This window comes from Caenorhabditis elegans, chromosome V (assembly GCF_000002985.6).
Source record: "Caenorhabditis elegans chromosome V".
NCBI lineage: Eukaryota > Metazoa > Nematoda > Chromadorea > Rhabditida > Rhabditidae > Caenorhabditis > Caenorhabditis elegans.
In genome coordinates this window covers 14,132,686-14,156,602 of record NC_003283.11, presented here as the reverse complement: position 1 = coordinate 14,156,602, position 23,917 = coordinate 14,132,686, and the positions used below count along the sequence as shown (strand labels likewise).

At 35.5% G+C, this 23,917-nt stretch overlaps 3 protein-coding genes and 4 non-coding genes across 9 annotated transcripts in view; 4 read left to right on the top strand and 3 right to left on the bottom strand.

Annotated features, from left to right (window-relative positions):
• Positions 1-5,424: 5,424 nt before the first annotated feature.
• On the bottom strand, positions 5,425-5,474 carry AH10.7. Its single transcript, NR_069936.1, has one exon. It is a non-coding gene; the product is annotated as an Unclassified non-coding RNA AH10.7 (non-coding RNA).
• Positions 5,425-5,474, top strand: AH10.9. Its single transcript, NR_069937.1, has one exon. It is a non-coding gene; the product is annotated as an Unclassified non-coding RNA AH10.9 (non-coding RNA).
• A 2,289-nt stretch (positions 5,475-7,763) lies between these two features.
• On the bottom strand, positions 7,764-10,104 carry acs-10 (fatty Acid CoA Synthetase family). Its single transcript, NM_074101.4, has 7 exons — positions 10,036-10,104; positions 9,841-9,954; positions 9,607-9,692; positions 9,433-9,557; positions 8,858-9,384; positions 8,413-8,715; positions 7,764-8,364 (listed from the first exon to the last, which is right to left on the bottom strand). Exons 2-7 carry the CDS (start codon positions 9,952-9,954, stop codon positions 7,819-7,821), a joined length of 1,701 nt encoding a protein of 566 aa, NP_506502.1. The 5' UTR covers positions 10,036-10,104; the 3' UTR covers positions 7,764-7,818.
• Positions 10,105-11,235: 1,131 nt separating this feature from the next.
• par-1 (Serine/threonine-protein kinase par-1) overlaps positions 11,236-23,917 on the top strand; it is a gene marked incomplete at both ends in the record, with an annotated part of 33,335 nt that continues 20,653 nt past the window's right edge. For 2 of the 3 annotated variants that reach the window (NM_001028847.4, NM_001269631.3), the window contains 3 exons: positions 15,484-15,513; positions 23,308-23,376; positions 23,662-23,763. In NM_001028847.4, coding sequence (NP_001024018.1) covers positions 15,484-15,513; positions 23,308-23,376; positions 23,662-23,763 — 201 coding nt within the window. Of the gene's footprint in view, positions 11,563-15,483; positions 15,514-23,307; positions 23,377-23,661; positions 23,764-23,917 lie in introns of those variants that run through there. The other variant, NM_001392649.1, reaches the window with a different exon arrangement.
• AH10.8 lies at positions 17,038-17,128 on the bottom strand. The gene has a single exon (NR_069935.1). It is a non-coding gene; the product is annotated as an Unclassified non-coding RNA AH10.8 (non-coding RNA).
• AH10.4 (Ovule protein) lies at positions 18,737-19,255 on the top strand (the record flags this gene model as incomplete). The annotated part of the gene is made up of 3 exons (NM_074099.2): positions 18,737-18,799; positions 18,911-19,020; positions 19,095-19,255. Exons 2-3 carry the CDS (start codon positions 18,963-18,965, stop codon positions 19,253-19,255), a joined length of 219 nt encoding a protein of 72 aa, NP_506500.1. The 5' UTR covers positions 18,737-18,799; positions 18,911-18,962.
• 21ur-15491 lies at positions 23,526-23,546 on the top strand. Its single transcript, NR_069934.1, has one exon.

Sequence of the window (23,917 nt, the reverse complement as noted above, 5' to 3'; positions counted from 1 at the left end):
AAAATTGTTTAGAAAGATGTGATGTATAATAAGAATATACTGAAACTTCAAGTAGAAACTTATGTTTTTTTACTAGAAGTGAATTTTGAAAAGGATTTACTATTCAAATGGAAGTCTGGACAAAAACTTAGAATTAAAAAAACTTACAAATACAAACCTGTGGCATTTGAAAATATCATTAAATATATAAAAAAATACAGTTCGTCTGTCCGGAGTTTGTAGTCTATGTAGTCTTTGTAGTCTGTGACGTCACGCCCAAATTTCAGTGAGAATAGTGGGTGTGGCACCCTTCGTGGTGAGACCCATCGTGGTGAGACCCTACGTGGTGAGACCCTTCGTGGTGAGACCCATCGTGGTGAGACCCATCGTGGTGAGACCCTTCGTGGTGAGACCCAAAATGTTGGCGGGAAATTCAAATTTTAAGTGAAAAAAATTTTGGCGGGAAATTCAAATTTTCAGTGAAAAAATTTTGGCGGGAAATTCAAATTTTAAGTGAAAAAAATTTTGGCGGGAAATTCAAATTTTCAGTAAAAAAAATTTTGGCGGGAAATTCAAATTTTCAGTGAAAAAAATTTTAGCAGGAAATTCAAATTTTCAGTAAAAAAAATTTTGGCGGGAAATTCAATCAGTGAAAAAAATTTTGGCAGGAAATTCAAATTTTCAGTAAAAAAAATTTTGGCGGGAAATTCAATCAGTGAAAAAAATTTTGGCGGGAAATTCAAATTTTCAGTGAAAAAAATTTTGGCGGGAAATTCAAATTTTCAGTGAAAAAATTTTGGCGGGAAATTCAAATTTTCAGTGAAAAAAATTTTAGCAGGAAATTCAAATTTTCAGTAAAAAAAATTTTGGCGGGAAATTCAATCAGTGAAAAAAATTTTGGCAGGAAATTCAAATTTTCAGTAAAAAAAATTTTGGCGGGAAATTCAATCAGTGAAAAAAATTTTGGCAGGAAATTCAAATTTTCAGTGAAAAAAATTTTGGCGGGAAATTCAAATTTTCAGTGAAAAAAATTTTGGCGGGAAATTCAAATTTTCAGTGAAAAAATTTTGGCGGGAATTTCAAATTTTCTGAGAAGAAAATTTTTGGAGGGAAATTCAAATTTTCTGAGAAAAAGATTTTGGCGGGAATTTCAATTTTGGTTTTGGAATCATCTGGAAAATTCCAGAAAATTCTATAATGTTCTAGAACTTTCTGGAAAATTCGAGAAAATTCTGGAATGTTCCAGAACTTTCTGGAAAGTTCCAGAACCTTCTGGAAAGTTCCAGAATTTTATGGAAAATTCGAAAAAATTCTGGAATATTCGTGGTGAGACCCATAAATTTTGGCCGAAAACTCAAAATTTCTGAGAAAAAATTTTTGGCGGGAAATTCAAATTTTCTGAGAAACTTTCTGTTAGCTTAAGTACCACCTGGAACTGGCGAGACCCATCGTGGTGGGACCTTTAAAAATATGGGCGGGAGCTTCAAAATTTATGAGAAAAGAAATTTTGGCGGGAATTCAAATTTCCAAGAAAAATTTTGGCGGGAAATTCAAATTTTCTGAGAAAAAGATTTTGACGGGAAATTCAAATTTTCTGAGGAAAACATTTGGCGGGAAATTCAAATTTTGGTTCTGGAATCAATTTTTTGTTTCAGCACCTTCTGGAAGTTTCAAGAAAATTCTAGAATGTTCTAGAATCATCTGGAAAATTCAAAAAAGTTCTGAAATGCTCTACAACCTCCTATAACTGTAGGAGTTTTTATTTGTTTCGTCACATCTATATTCAAAGAACTTACTATTAGTAGTTAATTATTCAGACTTCTCCAGTTAAGGAAAGTTATTAACTTATTGAAAAACTGTAACTCTGTGGAATTTTTTCGGGGGAGGGGGACAGCTCGCCACGCCAACAGTGAGAAAAATAGTGTGGTGCGCGGACCTCGAATGATGTCGGCGGCTGATATTACCTGGGGTACCGCTTTTTGCCTTTTCCCCGTGAGTGAACGAGAAAAAGGCGGGGACTATTTTGGCGTACACGCAACGCAGTTTTATAATTTTGAGTGTAGAAAAATCAGAACATTCTAACTGTCTCTTTGAATTTTCTGAATCGAATACCATGGAAGAAGAAAATGCGATTTAATCGATGAAGTTTCAACTTTTTTAATGATACATTTTTGAATGATTAAAAGGACATCTATGTGTTATACATTTTAAACTCCGCCAGTCGTTGGCCGCGCCGGAGGCGCGGTCATCGGCTGGTTTAAAATATTTTAGCAGCAGAGGGGCACTTTGAACTAGAAAAAAGTCGATCTAAAAAGTTGTATCGATTCACTGCTCTGAAAAGCTCAAAATTGCTCCAAGTGAGGGTTTTTGCAGATTTGTTTACGATTTAAACACTTTGAAAGCTTTTTGGAAATAATTTATTGAAAACTTTTTTTTGAAAGCCTAGAAGTAAACTGAAACACTTCTTTTGAAAACAACATTGTTGTAGTTTTTAAATTTTCTGTCTACAATTTTCCCCCGTAACTGTCTTGCTAAAAGATATGTTAAATCATTACAACAGTGACTTTATTCAGTTTTCTAAATCTTCAACTTTGTGGGTTTTCCTCAAACTAAATGAAATGCTCCTCTCGTCTTTTCAATCATCATATGTTTCATCACCACCATCGAGTTCGAGAGTCCCGAGTGCGTACAACAGCTGACATGTGCAGTTGTAACACAACTTTTACATTTTACTATTATTAGTACAACATCGCCAAGAAGTAATATTGAAAAGAGGGGAAATCCTGCTTCTTCTTCTCCCTTCAGAATGAGCACACAAAGTCAAGCACGGATTAAATTTCGGTGTGGCGTGATGAGAATGCTGGAGGCAAAAGGACCCTTCTTCTCATTTCAGTGTAAACTGTTTCGAACTTCTCAATTTCTCTGCGTCTCTCCTTAATTATTCACTCCCTGTTTCTCTATTTTTCGTCGTTTCATTCCACTGGTTTCCATCAAATTTTCTCCCTCCTTCCTGTTTAATGTGTGTAAGTATTCAGCCATGATGCTACAGCGAGCTTTGACCTTTGACTACTTTAATTTATGAAAAAGTGCATAGGTTTTTGGATTTACTTTCATAAAACAATATTGTTATTGTTGACATTGTTTTAGAAATTTTTTTTTCAGAGTTTATAATTTTCTGTTTTTGAAATACTTTTTATCCTAGGATGGAAAACTTATGATTTGAAAGTCCATGGGATTATAAAATATCAATTAACTAATTCCAAAAAAAAATTTTAGTTGTCCAAAATTATCTTTACATAAATGGTATTTCATTTTTACGCTCTCTCAGTTTTGTAAACAAGAAAAAAAGACGAAATTCTGAATCAACAAGTGAATCCAATTATTTTTTGCACAGATTTTTCCACTTTGGCGAAAAAAAAATTTCGGTAATAGCCGCTTCACGAATTTTGCATGTGTGTTTTTAGTGAAAATTTGGGAATGTCATTTGTGTTTACTTTCTCAGTATTACTATAAAAAAACAGTTCAGTAAAACTCTTTTGTTGTCTCTGAGAGCGTCAGAATTAATTTGAAATTTCTGAAATGTTCAAACCAAGGTGAACGCTATTCGAACATTTTTGACAGTTCGACAATTATCGAGTCCTAATTTTTCAATTTAAAAAATCCACAAAAGTTAATTCTCAACATGTAAAAATCTGTTAAATTGGAATTGCTTGATAAATCTACAATTCGCCTGAAAATGTTCAAGAAATTTCCAAGATTGTGTTGTTGACTAGCTCATTACAGCCTCTCAATTTCCTTCCCAAAAGCCTTCAAATGTCATATCCTATTACGTAATCTGAAACACCACATTTGCCGTTTTAAATAATTCCAAAAAATTGTAGTTGGTCGTTAATGGGAGTTCAGGTTTCTTTTCCAAAACTTCAAGTACAACCAGAAAATAAATTGAGTACGAAAACGCATTAGTGAAGCTTCCACTTTTTTTTTCGAAGTGTTCAAACTCATTTCCAGCTGTACTTTTCACTATACATTCTCAAAAAAAATCTAGGGGAAGTGCAATCAAAGACTGCTGCAGGTTTCATAAAGAGGAAAGGAAGGCGTTTTCATTTCTATAAACAACATATTGGCTCTCTTTCTTGGTTCAATCAAATAAATATCTCCACACATGTCTTTTTTCCATTCCACTCATTCCTTCCAAGTTTTCATCTTCTTCATATCTACCACTTCCGATATCTTCACAGCTTTTATTTTTTCTTCGAGTTTTCAGAGGTTTTAGAGAACCTCCTGATGTCTGTCTAACAATGAGGTGATAAGGATTATGGAATTTCAAAGTAAAATTGTTTTTTTTTTTTAATTCAAAACCCAATACATAGAATTAGCATTTTTAAATTCCCAATTACCGATAAAAGAATAAGAAATTTAAATTTAAAAAATTTCAATGATCTGAATATTCATATTGCTGGGCTTAGCTGGATTGTTCCTGTAGACTGGTGGCAAAGAATATAAAATAGTTCGGTCACATTTTTCGCATTTTTCTCTTATAGTACACCTTGGTATTTATTTCCTCATTACGTCTTTGGTCTTTTCAAAATTTGTTGACTGATAAAAATATTAAAGTTTACCAAAATCTTGAGAATGGCCCGTATTGTTAAAGTAAAGTAATGCGTCAAATTCTCATGGAATCTTTGAAACTTCCTGCTCATAGTAGCAGAACAGATTTTGTGATGTTTCAGTTTTTGAAAGTAAATATTTGTGATTTTGCACCTGTAGTCACGCACCAATATCTTATCTTGAAAACTCATGAAACTATAGTCTGAATAATTGGCAATTACGTTAACAGACAGTTTTCTCGACCGGGAAGTGCTTTGAAGCACTGAACGCAGCTGAAATGTTAATTAAAAACTTTTTTTTCAAATTTTTTCTAGGCAACACAAAGTCGTTGAAGTTTTTTAGACTATTATGAAGTTTTTAGGAAATATGCCAAAAATTCAGAGTTGTAAAAATTTTAAAATTGCCAAAACTTTGAATACAAAATTGAAAAGACTCTACTCCACATTTAAACAAAACATTTTATTTGAAGATTGTATTTTATTGAATTGCTTTTTTTTAAGTTTCTAAGAGTTAGATCAAGTTTCACAGTTCCAGTTTTTTCCAGTTTTTAAAATGCTTTCACTGAACATATCCTTTTTCGAGAAGCTTTTTTTTTTTGAGAACGACTTGAAACAATTTTTCCAAAGCATACAGACTTTTGAAACCCTGTTTAGGCTTTGTCGCATTTAGCGTACCGAATACCATATTTCATTACCACCACGATAACCACACAAACCCACCGAACAACACACCCATCTATTGAATTTGTTGTTTGTCTCTAAATCTCTCTTCTCCTACCTTTTTATTTTGTATACATAATCCGTGTGAATGACCGTGGGGTCTTTTCTGTGTCCTCTGCGGTTCGACCTCAAACGAACACTAATAGGCCTCCATTTTGTGGGAAACCGTAGTCCGAAAATGAGAGAATGTTGGGGATAGAGAGACACGGAGAAATTAAGACATATACCATTGTGTCTCTGGCGCCCTCTTCGACAAGGGAACATACGGTTCAATGTCTTGGTTACTACTGGGGTTTTTTTTCGATTTACAAAAGATTCAAATTTGAGATTAAACTGGAGTTTTTCCTTCCACTTGATCTAACAATTCTATTTTCTCAGAATCTTCATGGAAAGTTTTCAAAAAAGTGTTTCATAGAGTAAAAGGAAAACTTTCCTATTCTCCAAAAAGATGCTCAAACATCAGGGAAATATAAAGTCTGACAAAAAACTTGTACATTTTGTCTTTGTATATCATAGAAATTCAAAAAACGATCAAACCTTTCATTGATCAATAATCGGTTTTTGTTTTTATTTTTTCAATGTTCCATTTAAATTCCAGAGACTCTTTTTTTATTGTTTCGATACAGAATGATTCATAACCACTTGTTTCATTTTTTTTCCTTTTAGTTTTTATGTATCCACCTACCGGTTCATTTTTTCCCATTTTGTTTCTTCCTTTCCCTCATTCATTTTCCCATTCAATATCTCATACCAAACAAGTGCCGCCGGTTTTTGCCTCCCAATATAAGTTTTCTCTAGCATTTTTAGCTAAGGTTTAGTTACCATATGAAACTCCAATTTCACCTCGACGAGGCAATGCCTGCCTGCCTACCTTATATCTAAACATTAACTGTTGAAAATTTTATTTCAATTAAACTTTCAAAATTTTAATTGAAGCATACCGGCGACTCTGGGAGCAAAGCTGGCGAAGGGGGATTTCTAGTACAGAACGCCTATTCGCAGAAAATGTAGGTAGGCAGGTACGCCTGGAAACATGCCCGTTTTTTTGCGTTGTAAAAGTTCGAAATGAATATTTTCAGATATATCAGATACATATATATATATATATATATTACTATTGATTCAACCATTTGAACACTAAACACCTCTAACCGAACACTAAAAATCTAAAAACACTACCTCATATTATTTAAAAAAAAAGAAACGAAAATAAGTCCTCAAACCCATCAAAATGTGCCAAAATTCAGGCAACTGTTGTCTCCTCCTGATCGTGTACTTTTTATGTCTCTGTTTCTCTTTTATTTTTGTCTAATTTTTCGATAAAACGAACACATTTTCTTTTGGTTTTCGCCTCGTTTTTTGCCTTCCGACACAACACATGTTGTTCACTTATTTTTTTTGCTTGTCGTCATCAATTCATTTGTCATTCAGTTGAGATTGAAGGTCATATTATATAGTTCTTAAATGTGCATTTTTGTTGGATAAAGTAGGTGTAACTTATAAGGATAATCACTTTATCGCACTTCGGCGGCTTAACTTTTTTGTATATAATTTCACAGGTGTCAGTTTTAGGCAACAATTCCCCCATCCGTGCTTCTGCTTGTTTAAACTATCTCAATATCTCCCACTTACAAGTTAGGCGGAAAATGTCTGCAAGGCGGCCTAGTCATTTTTGTGCCTACAGATATATGCACCTGATATTCATATACGTGTTTAATGCTTCAAACAATTGTCTAATTAGATTTGAAATTATTTTTTTAACACCGAAGGTCAAACCATAATTTCCAAGAATGTGTATCCCATGAACTGTGGTTTTTTGTCATTTTCTTTATCCGTTTTCCCTCATTCTTTATCTCTCTCCTCTCGGCGACAACTAAAACAAAACTAAAAATCATTGGAATTACGGAAACAGAAATTAATTTAATGACAAAAGACATTAAAGCTAGAGATTTATTTTAAGGTGAGACGCAGACTAGAAAAGATAGAAAAAAGATGAATGACATTGGATCGAGAAAGGGTGTCAAAAACAAGACCTCTTCTACTTTTTATTGATGTACTTTTCCACATCTTATTTTAGATTTTTTTTGAATTAAATAAGGTTTATATTTTATATTTTATCTGCTTTTCTTTCAATTTCTGGAAGCTCATTTTTCCATATCAATTTTAATTTAATAGAACGAGAATGTTGCTGTTTTGTTTCTGCTCGGTGGAGCTTGACAAGAAAATTCAATTTTCTTTTGTGAAATTCAGTTTTGACGCTGGCACCATGTGATTTCAAGACTTCGGTGTGCATTTTTTGCGAGCTTCTCAAAAAAAAATCGTTTATTTTTGGAGGATTTCAACTTAAAATTCCAGTAACCGTATTTTTTTAAGTAAAGCTTAAAACTTTGATATCTGATTGATATCTGATTTTATATGAAGTTTGAAAGGTTCTTGTGTATTATCGGAACGCAAATAAAAATTAATTTTTTAAAATCAAACTTTATTTTGCTCAGTTCAAGATTCTTTTAGTCTACTTCTTTTCTCCAACTCTTTCAGAAATTTCCTTTGAACTCTGACTGGCCTCCGAGTTCTCCGTAGATCCTCCGCCAGCGGCCATCTCCTTCAGCTTCTTTCTCTGAATCTTCCCCGACGGAAGCTTCGGAATCGCATCGATAAACTCATAGGTGTCAATCCATTTGTACGAAGAGAGCATTTTATGAACAAAATCCGAGAGCTCGGCTTCAGTAAGAGTATGGTCCTTCTTCACGATATAAGCTCTCGGGGACTCGCCCTTCTGCTCGTCCGGGATCCCAATTACCGCACAATCCTTAACCTTCGGGTGCAACAGGAGGACATCTTCAATCTCGACAGGTGGAACTTGCATTCCATTGACCTTGATGAGCTCTTTGATACGACCGGTGACGTGGACACGACCCTTCTGATCCACTGAACCCAAATCGCCAGTTTTCAAGAATCCATCCTTATCGATAATGTCAGATTCTTCCTTTTTCAAGTACCCCTTCATTATGGTAGGTCCTCGGAAGCACAGCTGACCAACTGTGTCGGTTTTGTCAACCTGAAAAATTTCAAGGATTCTCAAATACTTTGAAGTCTGGAAAACTACCTCTTTGCCCTCCTTATCCAGAATCTTCATCTCATAAGTTGGTCCCAAACTTCCCACGGTCTCAAAGCAATTTCCGTGCTCAAATATCGGCAGAGTGGTGAACTGAACCATTTCCGTCATTCCATATGCTTGGCACAGCCAAGCGTTCGGAAATCTCTTCTGGACTTCTTCGCAGAGCTGCTTTCCGGCAGTGGCTCCGGCAGACATGATCACTTTGAGGTATGGGGCCACGTTGAAGATCGGGACCATTGGATCTTTGGCGAGGAAGATGAGCATTGGGGGCACGAGCCAGGCTAGTTTGACCTGAAAATTAGGGTATTTTAGCCATAGGTATCCATAATTACCCCTACGATACAATAAATTACCATATGTATCTATGATGCCTTTATAAAAGCTTCCATGGATATCCATAGGAAGCCATAAAACCCTATAGACAGCCCCATACCTTATAAAACTTGATGCGATTCAACATGACAATCGTGTCAAATTTTTTGAACACCAATCCAGTCGCCCCCAATAAAATCGTCTCCAACATGGTATTGAGGCCATATGCATGGTACCATGGGAGCAGAAGAAGCACGTGCTCCTTATTCCAAGTAGGTTTCTCCTTTCCAAACATTGCCTGAGCAACTTCAGTCTCCAAATGGCTCTGTGCAATGTCCAACATGGCACTGATGTTCTTGTGGGTCAACTGACACCCCTTTGGACGTCCGGTGGTACCGGAAGAATATGGCAGAAGAGCAATGGCATCTGGGCTCACCACAACATTGATTGGTTGATCGGGAGTTTGAGTGAGCTCTACAAAATCGAGCACATTCTCCGGAAACTCGGCGCGCAAAGGGAAGGTCCGCAGGCAGATGATCTTTCGGACCCCCGGACACTTGGCGACGGAGCGGCGGACTCTGGCAAGACGATCCTCGTCGGTGAACACAATAGAGGTGTTAGAGTCTTTGAATTGGAGTTGAAGCTCGTCTGAAAACAAATTGTTGTCATGGTGCATTCATATGGATACAAACTCACAATCCGTAAAAATCGCACTAGCATTCGACATGGCTCCGCCGCACTTCATCACCGCGAGCATCGCAATCAGAAATTCCGGACAATTCGGGAATGCTTGCGCTGCCACGTCACCAGGCTTGAATCCGCTGAAATTATTGGGATAGACTATGGGTACCTTATCTATGGGGTACTTACAGTTTGACTAGGGCTGTAGCCAGGCTGTTCACGGTCGGTTCCACGTCACGATAAAGCTTCTTCTTGGTGGTGGTTTCGGCGTCAATCTGAAATTTTGAAATGATGATGTTTATAGTACCATGACCGACAATATGAGGTAGCCTTTAACTGGTTTCATGAGTACGGTCCCATGAGATTGAACATAAGGCAACCCACATGAAGTATCCATAAGATCCATGATAAATCCGTACTCACAAAAACTATGGCGTCCTTATTGGCGGCTGCATGGATACGACATGAGTCCAGAATCCGCTCGTGCACCGGTTGCGTCGAAAGTTTCAGTGGAACAGCTTTTGACACGAATACCATCTGAAAAAGATAATAGTGGGGGTTCAGATCTGCGAGAGTCTGGAAGACCCGACGGAAGAAAAGTTTCCGAGGAAAACTCACAATTTACACGAAAAAAGCGTCGATGAATGTACGCCGTCGTTGTCACGATGTTGAGGAATGGATGAGAATATTGATTTTATTTGTTGTTGTTAATGTTGCAAAATGGGCGGAGCCAACGGGTCACGGATTTTTTCAAAATATTTAATTGAAGGGTTTTCCAAATTTTCAAAAACAAGAAATTTTACGTGAATTTTTTTAGAAAGAAAATTCAAAAGTATGCTTATTGTTAATGAAAGAAAATGCATATCACGTAACGTTATTCAGGTTTAATGGAGAAATAAATTAACATTTATTTTAATTTAAATTTGCGTTCCGATAATACACAAGTACCGTTTGAAAATGTAGTATAGTGCCTTCATAATTACTCACTTTATTTTCAAAAAAACTGACCCTTTCTCGTTATCAGCTTCCCGGTCTATGGTGTTCTCATTTTCATTTTAAGAAAAGTAAATAAACATTTCGTTGACTAGTAGAACTGGGCAACAACTCAAAAATATTGTTTTAAAATTATAAATTTGTTATAATTTTCTCTTAAATTAAAATGTTATTTTTATATGTTGTTGTTAGAAAAACAGGTGGTTTTTGGAAATAAAAAGGCAATGTGTTAAAATACTTATTTAAATTTTTCAACTAATACGAGTTCAGCAGATTTAACTAGAACGGAGTTTCCAATTTTTGCTTAGATTTTTAAGAATTCAAGATATTCTTCAAAATTTCAAAGCACATTGTAATAATCTCCAATTGACGGTTTGAAACTCATAATCCTTTTGAAAAATGTTGTTGTCAAGTCGATGCTCCTCCCTCTCCGTTTGTTGGTTTTTCGTTTTTACTTTTTATTTTAGTTTTTGAATTCGCAATTTTCGACACGTTGTTTACTGGTCATGTGAATTTGATTTTTTTGAAATCAATATCTGAAAATTTTTCAATAGTTTCTATTTGGATTTTTCAAATTTAAAATCCGATGGTTTTTTCTATAATGGTATTGTTGAAATCAGAAAGATGATTGGGCATTATCTGAATAGTTGAAATTTTTAAATAATCCTCTGTGTTTTTTTCATATTTCCTCAATCTTTCCAAAAACTGCTCTCTTTTTTTTGCAATTTCTTGGTTTTGAAATTTTCTCAAAGTCATAATCAAAGTCATACTTTTTTTACAGAAAACACTTGGTATCCATATAGAATTTTCCATAATTCTGACAGAATGCCGGATGAAGAAGAAACTTCTCGTTTAGCATGGACCAAGCGTCTATCTCGTCGATTGAACAAACGAAGTTCATCTCTAATCGCTTCACTGCTTGGCAGTAGAAATGGAGCAACTTCAAGTAAAACAATAAATGAGCCAACAACTACTGAAGATGAATTGGATGAAGAAAGTATGGAAGAAATGAAGAGAAGAGAGTTGATAGCTGCAAGAAGAGCATCTGCTGCTCCAAATGTTGAAAATCGAGTCGGAAATCGGCATGGTGGAAAGGAGAAAAGTACGTCGAGACGGAGAAGTGTTGATCGCATTTATGCTTATAAGGTTAAGGTTAGTTCGATTTTTAATAGAAAACATCTACAATACTGGTCAAAAAAGTGTCTTCTTGAGCTTATTTTTTTTGAAAACTTCGCAAGGTTATCAAATTTTCCAATTGGATATATCTTATGTCAGCACTGTGTGTGTTGCAGCATTATAACTATTTCAAAAGTGGAACCGCTCATTAAAAAGTTTTTACAATCCTTATTTTGGTCCCCCCCCCCCCCCCAATTTACTTCAATCTCAACGTACGTTGTGTCTATTTCTAAAGGTACCTTAACTTTTCCAACATTATTCAAGTTTCAAACAACTTTTAAAAATCCCACAGCAAAGTTCACCTACGTGTGTACTTCTCATCCATAATTCCATGCTCTCTTCCCTTCTAAACTCGAACCTAACCCTCCTAGTAATTCAGAGTGAAAGTATTTACATTTCGAATGACGCAGGTATTGGGTTTCAAGCCATCTTCTCTTTGCCTCTCTTGGGGGTTCTCCCCCTTTTTCGGATTCTACTCATTGGTCGTTCAGAATTTTCAGACTTTTCTCACGCATTATTTATTTTATTTTCTAAAAATAGAGGATTTCATGCTATAAGTCTAAGATAAATTGCCATAAATATTTGATAATAATATTTTGATCTGACTAAAAAGATAAAGTGTCAGAGACCGGATATTCAGTTATAAAACGGAATGTTTTAAAAGGAAACATTAAAATGACTTAGCTATGGAACTGCATTGAGTAAGTAAATGTCTGAATGGAAAATTTTTAATTTTCCTAACATGTTTTCAAGATATTTTCAGTAGTTTTCTTATAAATTCAACAAGTATTTCAGTTTTACATTTTAAAATTTTTAGCTGCTGCTCAACTTATACATATGTGCAACTTGTACAAGCTATTCAAAAAAGTTATATTGTCAAAAAATAAGAATCTTTCAAAACTTCCGGAGCAAAGTTTGTCCTCCCCTCCTTGTCGTCATTTTTCTTATTCGCCCAGCCGAGAGCAACATCGTCAACAGTGTCATTGAAACTTGAGGCGGCTCAAAAATTTGCAACAACTAACAGAAGACCTCTCTCTTGTGCTTCTTCTTTTCTGGTCCATACATACATCAAACTGTGTGCATGTATTCACGTCAGAACTTATTCTCTTTTCTTTCTGCTCTCTTGCTTTCCGGAAGAGACATAGAAAAAAAGAAAAAAAAAAGAAGGCGTCCTTCTTATTTTTCTTCGTTTTCCTCTACTTCTCTGACCTGTTCTCGAACACTAGTTTCTCTCAGATCTCCTTGAAATGCTTACTATTTCGTTTCACATCTTCTTGCCTCGTCGATCGACTTCCTTGGGAGGCATGAGCTCCAAGCACCCGAAAAAATAACGACGTCAAATTTATGAGCCATTTCCGAAAAACGATTTAATTAGTGGTCAACTGGACATCAAACATCTAAGTGCCGTTCCTTTTTTAATACTTTGAGTCTTTTTCCAAATTTTGCCATTTAAGAAGCAAAGGAAATGCATTTTTGAAAATATTTAGTTTGATCTAGAATATTTCGTAAGTTGTTTTTCTAATTTATGTAGCTCCTTTCTTTCTGAAATTTCAAAATTAGAATTTTTTAAATTCTACTCCAAAACAACTAAAAATTCTATTGAACTGGTGAGATATTCTCAATAGTTCTCGATAGAAATGCCTGCCTGACTACGTGAACACCTTTTTTTCTGGACTTTGGGTGTGAGCTCCAGTCTTCATTGTTTCTGATTTTGGATTGCTCACATTTATCCTATTTTAACATTTTTGTTGAAATTTGGTACCTTGACAGTAGGCACGAAACAGGCGTGGGTCGCCTTGAAAACTAGCATTCACGGTCGCGCCACGATAAATTTTCAACGGATTATCAAAAAAAATAATTTGCTGAACAAATAAAAAGTTGAGAATAACAAAATATTTGCTCTTTTCGTGAGTGGGAGTTCATTTTTCAAATATTTTTGATGATTTTCGCATTTTTGAAATGTCGTCATTAATTTTCAAACCACTGTTTATAGTTGAATTTTAAAAAATTTTGAATGAAAATGAATCAACGTTTTGAAATAGTATGATGCAAAAACTCAAAAAAAAATTCTATTTGATTTTTTAGGATTTTAGGAGAACAATTTTATAGCTTTTTTAAATTCAGATTTTTTTTCATATTAAAAAATAAAAAAAAATTTTTTTGGATATTCTAATCTGAGAAAAAAATTAGAATAACCTTTTGTCAATATTGTAACAAAAGAACGAAAGTCTTGTTCTCTGCCCTATTCCTCTCCATTTTTTCATCCGCCTCGTTTTTTTTTTCGTTTTCCGCCCATTTTCAGCTTCACTGATTTTTCCCATTCATTTTATTTCTTCTTCCTCCTTTCTTCTCTTTTCTGATGACGAGTACTTCTAAATACTGACCAAAAAATGTTCTGTAAGTCGATGACTTATTGAAGCTTTTCATTTTCTCTCTCTCCGCCCCCCTCAACATTCAATATCGTCATTTTTTGATGGAAGAGCCTCTATTGCTTTTGGAAGCACGTACTTTGCAAAAAAACGTTCCTAAAATAGTCATAAAAGTCTACTGACTGCCATTGGAAGGAAGTTCTATTAGGAGCTCCACTTTTTTCGTTGAGACCCAAAATTGTGCTCTCGTGTTTTGAGAAGAAAGGCAAAATTTAATTTGAGCAGGTCGGGTGATGCGAGTCAGGAGTTGCGGTGAACTTTTGATTTCTGATTTTGAAAATTTTCTACGAGATACAATTTCAAATAATTCCCATTTTCGTTCTGCTCTAATCCAAAACTGAATGGATCCATTGAACTCTATGTCATTTGTGAGAGGGGGCACCAGAGGTCACGAGCACTCAAAAATATTCAAAAGGAATAAAATTAGATATTTCTTCTTTTTTCAGAATGAGAGATAACATCCAGGTCAAGAAAAGTCACATCTCGTATAAAAAATTTTCAATTATGAAGCTGAGTCATTTATAATGGGCTTAGGAGAACTATAGTGCATAGACTTGAATTCATTCTTGGTTAGGGCTTCAGGCGTAAATGACTGATTTATGCCTACCTACCTACGTGCCTATTAACCTGTGCTTCAGAGTTTTGTGTATGAACAGTCACATTTAACCATTGTGTGTGTTTAAATTGCAATTAGGAAACACGAAAAATATTACATTTTCGCAATTTTTGCAATATAAGCAGGTGTGGGTCACCTTTAAGCCAAGCGGGCATTTCGTGCCTACCTGGAAATTTTCTTTTTTTCTTTAATTTGAAAAGTCGTACGTATAGCTCTACTACAGTTATAAAAATATTGCTTTCCAGAATATTGATGAAAAATTTTTGAAAAATCGAAAAACTACATTTTCGAATTTCCAAGAAATCGGAAAAAACTGCTTGAAAATTTATAAAATTTAAAAATTAGATGTGTTGATTTTTAAAGTATCAAATTTACGATAATCTTACAAATTTACAGAAAGGGTCATAAATTTTAATTTAAAATTTATAAAATGTACAAAACTCATTTGTATTTGCCTATCTTTATCTTCATTTCCAAAAGGAATAAACTTTTAAAAAATTTAAAATCTTCTGATCTATGCCATCAGTTCTTATCTCAAAAATCTCCGAAGACGAGTTTTAAAAATGACCCAGAGTGAAGCCCTCTGATAAAAATCATACGAGTATTTTTTCCGTCTATTTTTATCGCTAATCCATATAATTTAAAGTGTTTTCTATCTTCGTTTAAACCCCAAGTTTCACAAAGTGTCAGTTGTCATTTTGCCTTCAATTGAAAACCTTTCTTTGCATCTTTTCATCTAATGACCACATCATTTTCAAAGTTTCTTTTCAATTTTCTTTGTTTCTTTTTCCATTTTGATTTCTTCCCAATTCCCACCAAAACCTGCAGAATTTAGGCTATTTTCTATCAACAATGAGCTCGGCGTCAGTCGGCAAAAAACCAGTAAGTACATAACTTCTCTATGATTTCTTTTTAGTTTTTTTGGTACAAAATTATCTTCTAGGCATGCATGATCCTTCTATCCTCTCTTCTTTTCTTGCCCCTTTATAAGTTTAGTAAAGCTACGTCTTACAGAACAATTCGATTTCTGAACGTAATTGCATTTTGAAAGTATTGCCATTTTTTTCTATTCTTCTTTTTTTGTGGTCGAACTTTTTCCCTCTTTCTTTCCTTTTTCAGTTGTTCAGTTGGTTTGTGTTTGGTTACTACTTCTTTTTTGTTGGAATTTTATATTACTTATGATGAAACTCTGACGTAAAGCATGATTGAAAAGAACATATGATCACGATCTCAAAAAATGGTTTCGTAATAATTTTCTATTGATTTTCCTTGAAATAAATTCTATTGTTTTTAGTTAACCACCAAGCAAAAAAATAGGGTTCAAACTAGGTCAATTGTGGCCAAGATTCACATTAAAAATTAGTTTTTTTCAGTGAGGGAGACTAACCAGAGACCGGCATCTAATGCATAGTATCTAGTACCTGACCACATATTTTCTACCGCTTTTCCATTTGACGGGCTTACGATAAACCACTTTTTTTCAAATAAAAACGAAACACGGCTCGAGAAGTGGTACTTGTACGTATATAGTTTGGTCATTGTATACTCAGCGGTTTGAAGGGTTTTTTTTCTCAAGAAAGGCCGCTACTATTTTTAGAAAATAGATTAAGAGTATTTTTTGGTAGAGCTCGTTTGTCAAGCCGTGTAAAATAACCTTCAAAAAATTTTATTTGACGGTAATAAACTCGATTTTTTTCGAGTCTATTTTACTATTTGATTATCTGATTATATTACTGCCAAATCAGCTCATAAAGTATTATGTCCAGGGATCACAACTTCAACTGAAATTACTTTAACAATTCGCATTAAATTTGGCCCGCAATTATGTTTCAATAAAAGCTATCTCGCGGCAGGTTTGCCGTAATGAGCATTACCATACCCTAAAGCAATTCTCGGAGAGTGAAAAACTTGAAAACTTGCCGTGCGTCTAAATACCTGTAATTTTATTCATAAATTATAAGTGCAACTATATACGTTTTTTTTCCCATTTTTACAATAAATCCAATACATTTACCTCGTAAACACAATGAATACCGGTAGCATAACACATGTCCAGTCATTCGAAACAGGTTGTTCTAAGTCAGTCGATAAGTAATTTACATGGCGCCACACTGTCGACGCACATGTACATTTTCACATACTTCTGATTTACCCCAAAATCTAGTAAGATATCACAGATTGCTTTAGAAGGGGTTTGCAAAATCTGCCTAGTCTGAAAATAGCGTTTCCCTTCGGGACCCACCGAATCCCGGTGGCCTCGCATGTCGTCTCAACTTCTCTTTTTCTCTACAATCTTATGTGCTCTCTCTCTCATTTCATTTCGAAAATCTTTACCTCTTTTTCTCTTTCTGTCAAGCCACTAGCCTCCCGCAAGAAGAATAGAAGAGAAAAGGAAGAGTGGCGAGGGAAAAGGGCCGCCCGAAAAGTGTTCATTTGTGAATGTCCCGGGCACTACTACCACCACTATGTGGTGTTGGCCTTCAGTTAAATCGATTTGATGACTCATTTCATCCATCTTGTCTGTGGACAGCTGCCCATTATGTTTGTACCTGGTACCTTATAGTTAGCACTAATTAACGATTATTACATAAAATTTGAGGCGCCGTCGGAAGTGTGAGTTTGGAGTATTTTTCGAATAAACGCCAACTTATTTGTAAAGCACTGTAAAAAATATACTTCCAGGTTTCTTTAACAAATATTTGGGGGTTCTCTTGGGAAATATCTTTTAATTCTTAAAATTGAATTCCCACTTCTTAATCCTAAAATATCCAAAAACCTGAAAGTTGCCGTTAATTTCAGTTTCCAATCCTTTTTATACTGTTTATGCCTTTAAATGGAAAATGGCCAAACACTCGGAAAATCAAAAATAGACTCACCTACGGCTTTGATTTTTTTTTTTGCAAAATTCTCTTAATTTTTAGGTGGTTATTTTTATTCCTACTATGAGTAGAACGAATGTTTCTTAACCTCACGAGTATTAATTTTCGGGAAACTCAATTTTGCTCAAATTTAGAAACATCATAATTGAATTTTATGTACATAATTTTTTGCAATTTTGAAGGCCATAGTTGTTTTTAATTCAAAGTTTTCTTGGTACGTAATTCATTATTTTTTCTTTTAGATCCTTATCTTCAGATAAATTACCAATTGAAAACTGCCCATAGATACAGTTTTCCTTATAAATTAGTTTCAAGTGAATTTTTCTCAAGATTGATTTGAATAAATATAAAATGAGCCGATAAATTGAGAGAAAAAAGATAAGGATCAAAAATCAGTATTTGATCTACTAGAATCACCGCCACCACTCTCAACCAGTTTTGTTTGATTTCTTTTCTGGATGACTTTGAGTAAATATAACACGGAATTATCACAGAAAAAAAAGAGAATAAGTAAATAATCAGAAGAAGTAAAAAACTAGCTTTTACTAGGGAAAACAGTTTTTCGAAGAACATTTTTCGATTGATGGCTAGGTACTCGGCAGTTCGCTTCTCCTGGGGCGCGCACGTTTTGCGCCTGGCGCGCGATAATAAGGGAGTCCGCCTGGCGCGCGCACCTGAAGCGCAAAGGACGCGCCCGAGGCGCGCATAGTATGCGCACTGGATGCGAATAGAGTCTGGCAAGAACGAAGCAGGAACCAGAAAATAAAATAAACGTGCTTATTTCTGAACTTTATATATTAATAACTATGTAATCAAGAGTATGAATGTGTAATCGTTCAAAATGGAACAATTATTGGCTTGAGGTTGCAGTTGTCAAATGGGACACAATTAATAGGAAAAGTATGGTGATATGTTTGTGTATATATTGATCCGTATATAGAAAGTACCGGTATATAGGCAATTTATAGTGTTTTGACTTCCCAATCCTCAAATTCACGTAGAAAAAACATAATCCCCACATCGTCGACGCTCTGTGCGCGGATCGTCCACGCTCTGTACGCGCCCCGTGCGCGATCCGTGCGCGCACCCTCCGCAGATCGCGGCCGCGGCCGAGATTTCAACTCTGCCAAGTTTTTCAAGCTGTGTTTTTTCAGTTTTTTTTTCGACTTTACGCATTTTCTTTATTTTTTATTAAATTTCAATTAAATATTAATGAAAAAATTTGCAGAAAGTGCATAAATGCTGAGACGAATCACATCTTCAGAGGATTTAAACGAATTAGTTCATCGGTAAGATTATAAAAACGATTTCCTCGAAATGAGTAATAATTTGATAACGACCAGGTCTTTGACCTCTTTTATACATAGCAATTATTTATAAACATAATTTGATATTTTCAGAAAGGCAGCAAAGGTATGGAGATGAATTGGGTTCACCACCTCCACACGGCCAATGCACGAGGGACCTTTGGAAATAAGATTTTTGAAGTTGTTTGATTTCCCTGATTTCTGTAAGTTCTTTTTTCTTTTTCAAATGAACATGAAAAATGTTTCAATGAATGAAATTAACTTTTTTATTTTTCAGGTCCATCGAAAGAACTTCAGGAACTCCAACAAAGGAAGAAGAGAACTTGCTGCACAACGGAACAATTTTTAATTTTGAAGTTTTTAATTTTTTTAAAGCTTTTCACTTTAATAAAATTAAATTTAAATATACCCAGTATTCCACATTGCCAATGTATTTGATAAAATCATGAAAAGATGGGGAACGAGCCGTGACCAAATTTGTATCAAATGCGCGGGGCGCGCGCAGAGAGTGCGCCGGGCGTTCGAGACATTATTACTAGCGCGCTCCGTCCGCGCACCCGGTGCGAAACGTGCGCGCGCCAGGAGTAGCAAACTGCCGAGTAGTTGAGCATTGTCTACCATTTTGACAATTTATTGTAAATAACTTGAAAATTTGTTCTGGTTGTTGATCGACTTCTAGATTTTTTCTTAATTTTTCATATCTTACTGTCTATCAGTTATATATTTTCTTTTAACTCTCTTCATTTTAAGTTGACAGTAGAATAAAATAATGAGGATAGTTAAGGCAAGGATTTTGCAAAAAGTCATCATATGTATATCCAGTGAGATTCTAGATAAATTTGAAACCTTGTCAACTTGATTTTTGAAAGTATCATGAAATGTATCAACAATTTTAATTTTTGTAAGATTGAAAGAAGCTGAGCCTCATTTTTTGGAAGTCTACAGGATTTGCACTGAAATTGAGTGTTACATCTCCTGTCCTCCGAGTGAGAGGCGCCACCACAACTCCTCTACCTACCCAAAAGCTTCACAACTTTTCTAGACGATCCGTTATGCTTCATTCTCCAATTACTAATAACATTTTGACCCAGCAGAGTGTTCCGTTCTCAACGCATTGAACACACAGAGACACATTTATAAATATGTATATATATATAATATAAATATATGATATTACGCGTCGGCGACGACAGGCCCTAGCGGCGCACCATTTCTCTTTTTCTCTCTTATTCCCTCCACTAGTTAGAGACATAACGGTAAAAACGGATAGAACACCGCTCTCGGAAATAGTATTGAAAATGCTGGAGTGAGACAAGAGATATAAAAGCGGTGGTCCCCCGTCTCCCCTTATTCTTCCATCCTCACACAGGTGAATGCAAATAGACATGGTCAGTTCGTGTCTAGCGTCTCGCGTGCCGTCTCTCATCTATGAAATAATCTCTCATTTTGATTCAAGCACACACACTCTGTTTGTTTCACTGCGTCTCTTTTGGTTTGGACACCACACAATGTCTGTTCTTCTTTCTCTCTCTCTTTCTTCTCGTCACTTTTTCTCGGCCCTCTTGAAAGTCGTAGCGAGTGACCTGATTTCGAAGCAAGTTTTGGGGTTTTCACCCTGACACAAGAACACTTTTCAACACACTTTTTATATTTCAATTGATCCTAATTTCATGGGCCTCGAACACCACATTTTATCTGAAATAGTCCTAAGTGTACTTTTAGGGTATTCACCATGTGACATTTTGTCAAGGATAATGGATTCGTCTAGTATTCATGCTACATGTGACTTATTTTTCACTACAAATTTAGAATTCACATTAACATTTTCTACCAAAATATCATCTGGTTTGGAACCCTCGAATTACTGAATCCTTTGTATTTTAAAATTTGTTCAAATTTGTCCGGACTCGGAATTCTAGCCGATCGAGGCGTGAAGAGGGAGCTTCTCGCTTGCCTCTTTCCTCGCCCTAATCGTGGCAGTTTCGCCTCCCGGTTTGCAATTTCTAGTCTATACATTTTTGTGACATTTTCCTATTAGACTGATTGGGCCTCAAGTCAGGAAATTATCTGTTTTAAGTGTTTTTGTTTCTTTTTTTCTGGATATTATTTTACAGCACCCTAGGTTTTAACTATAGAAAAATCTGCGATAAAAAACTCGGTTATCAATATTTTTGGCGGCCACGTAGCACAATTCTACAAAATATAACCGCTTTACAAGACCTAGCCTTTCTTCTTGCTCTCAAATTCAAACTTTTCCCTGAAATTAACCAAAAAGTTTTCAATTTTCCTCCCCCAATTTCCCCTCGTAAATCTACGCCCAAAACTGTTTTGAATTTCTGATCTCAATTCATGATCAATCAAACCTGTCCCACACGTATAAATTAGGCCATTCCGCATGAGTTCAATCGTTTTTAATTAATCGGTTTTTTGTTCGGCTTCATTGGGATTTTCTTGAATTTTTATTCTGAACCTACTAAAAAACAAACAATCACACCATTTTCATGTGCAAAGGACAAAAATTGTATGATAAGAAGTAATGGAATGATAAGGAACAGGAAAAGAAATGGGAAATTGATTAGCAGGTGGTTTTTGGGTTTTTGAGGTTTTATGTTTTGAAGTTCTGAACTAAAATGGCAGATCAAGTTACTGTAACATAACTTTTTATATCAAGTTTCCCTCCACTTTTTCTCTATTATGCATAGTTTCAACATGAAAAAAGTTCCATTTTTCCAATTTCTCTGTGCTCTCTCTTAGTTCCAGCATCACTATTCCACACGTCTATCTAACCATTCTAGCGTAAAACGAACAAAAAGAGTTGTTGTAGATTGACAGAGAGAAAGAGAGTATAGGAGTGTCCTCCGTTAGTCTCAAGGACAACACTCACTCACTCAAATAGACCAAAACCATTCCTAAAATGAGAATTCAGTCACCCCAACCTCCCACCACCACGCCCTTTTTTCCCGGTCCGCGTGTGATTTTGGTGATTGTCCTCCCGCCCGCGCCCACTTTTTTCGCCTAGAAACTCCTTTTCCTTTTCCACTTCACGCTTCTCGGTCAATAGGAAAGTTGTTTGACGATTGTAGGTCATTGAACGTCTGAAGCACCCATGGCCGAGGTTTCACAGCCCAGGCCATTAATTTTTTACTGAACAGTAATATGCGTTAACAACACTAGTGTTGAGATTTGCTCTTGAAATCTGTTGCAATCGTAATTTTGCAAAAAAAACTAGGCCGCTGATATACTTTAAGGCCACGTCGCATATTTCGCTCTGTGTCTCGTACGTACAGATTTATTCGAATGGGCCACACCACGAGAAAAGTCCAAAAATTAATTTAGTTATTTTTCAAATAATTTTATATTAGAAATTAAATGAAGTCACGTTTAAGTGTATGAGTTTATGTCACTAAATATGCACAATAGGAAAAATCTTTCGTATTCACTATTTTTTCGCGGCGAGACCCATATGAATAAATGCATGCGCCTTTGGGTAGACGCTACAGAAAGCTGCAGAATAAGAACACCTAGCTCTGTAGTTCATGTGAACTTTTCCTTCTTCAAGTACGTAAAAAGTTCAAATCACTCTAGCATTTCATTTTATTCTCTAGATTCCCACCACTTCTTTCTCTCCCATTTTCTCTCTTCTTCTTTCAATTTTCCTCTCTATTTTTTCATCCATTGTTTGTTTTACCTTCTCCATTTTTTTCCACCACCGACCCCATACTGAATGAATGTACAACAAGTCCAGCTGGTGACGATGATGATGATGGTGGTGGTGGCGGTAGAGAAATAAGAATAAGAAGAAGAAGAAGCTAGTTTGTAACACTCTCATATTATTCACCGAGAAAGAAGAATTGAGACAACACAGAACACTCCCCTCCCAATCTCGCTCTTCCCCGAGAAATAACACTGATTGTGAGGCGAACATGGCTTCGTTCTATTTGAATTTCGGATTGTTACGGGTGTTACACGCGCGCGCGCACGGAGGAATAACAGATTGGGAGTGTTACATTGCTGTGGCCTAGTATTATATTCTTGGAAAGTTAGGCTATCATTCAAAAATTTGAATGTTGTCGATTTCATTTTAACTTTAGAAGGTTTTAAAATTACTTTTACGTGCAAATTTTAGTTCCTTTTTCAGTCAACAATCGTTATCACAAACTTCTGTACAATACTGTTTTGCACCGAATCATGCGTCAGTTGTGCTCTCCTCACTTCCAAGAAGCTTCTTCTGTCTGTTTCTCTGCACTCTCCACTCTCTCTCAGCCTTCTTTCCTCCAATTTCTCTCTCTCGTTTTCTCATCAAGAGCTCTTTGAAACCGAAACACTTATCGATTATTTGAAAATGTTTTAAAATACGTCAGCCAACACCACTACCAACGTCAGAACGAGTAAAAAAATGTTCCACTTGAATATCTTCCTAGCCATATGCCTACTTTATTCATAATTTTCTGCACTTTTATTTGCATTTTTTATAAGGAAATTTATTTCAGGAGCATGTGAACACGCCTCCAGGGGATAATCAGCAGAAATCATCGAAAGAAAACCAGAAATCTAATAAGGTTCGTTTCAATTTTCAAACTACCGCCGAAAAGTGTAGCGGTGGCCTAGAAACCGACGTGTGGATATCTAGGCCATCTCATTTTTTTAAATTAATTTTTCACATTTTTTCGCTTTTTACATGGCAAAACCGATAATTCCAAGCGTTTGATAACGGGAAAACTGATAAAATATTTTTGAAATCGATATTTATTCATTGTTTTCTCATAATCAACTTTGAATCTGATATAATAATCGCTCAAACGTCCTGAAACTCGGGTTACAAAACTAAACTATTTATTTTTCAGGATAAACAGTCGTCAAATCAGCCACCCGGTCAAATTCCGCATTCAACAAATAGCGGAACAAGGAAATCGAGTGGAAGCGGATTGAAAACTGCAAATTTGAAAGTAAGATCTCAGAAAAAATGTATATTTTTTTCAAGTCTAAGAACTTTCTGTGTGAACTTTCTGTGTTCGGTGCAACACAAAAGATCTCATCCAAGACACGGGCGGTCTTCGAGAAGATTAGTGATAAAAGAAAATAAAGAGAGTTCCGAGTAAC

Excerpts from the sequence above, each read along its gene's own strand:
- acs-10 (NM_074101.4), bottom strand. The coding sequence starts at position 9,954 with ATGGTATTCGTGTCAAAAGCTGTTCCACTGAAACTTTCGACGCAACCG. Across the intron at positions 9,693-9,840 it reads ATAAGGACGCCATAGTTTTT|ATTGACGCCGAAACCACCAC; the intron begins GTGAGTACGGAT and ends TCAAAATTTCAG. Across the intron at positions 9,385-9,432 it reads TAGTGCGATTTTTACGGATT|ACGAGCTTCAACTCCAATTC; the intron begins GTGAGTTTGTAT and ends ATTTGTTTTCAG.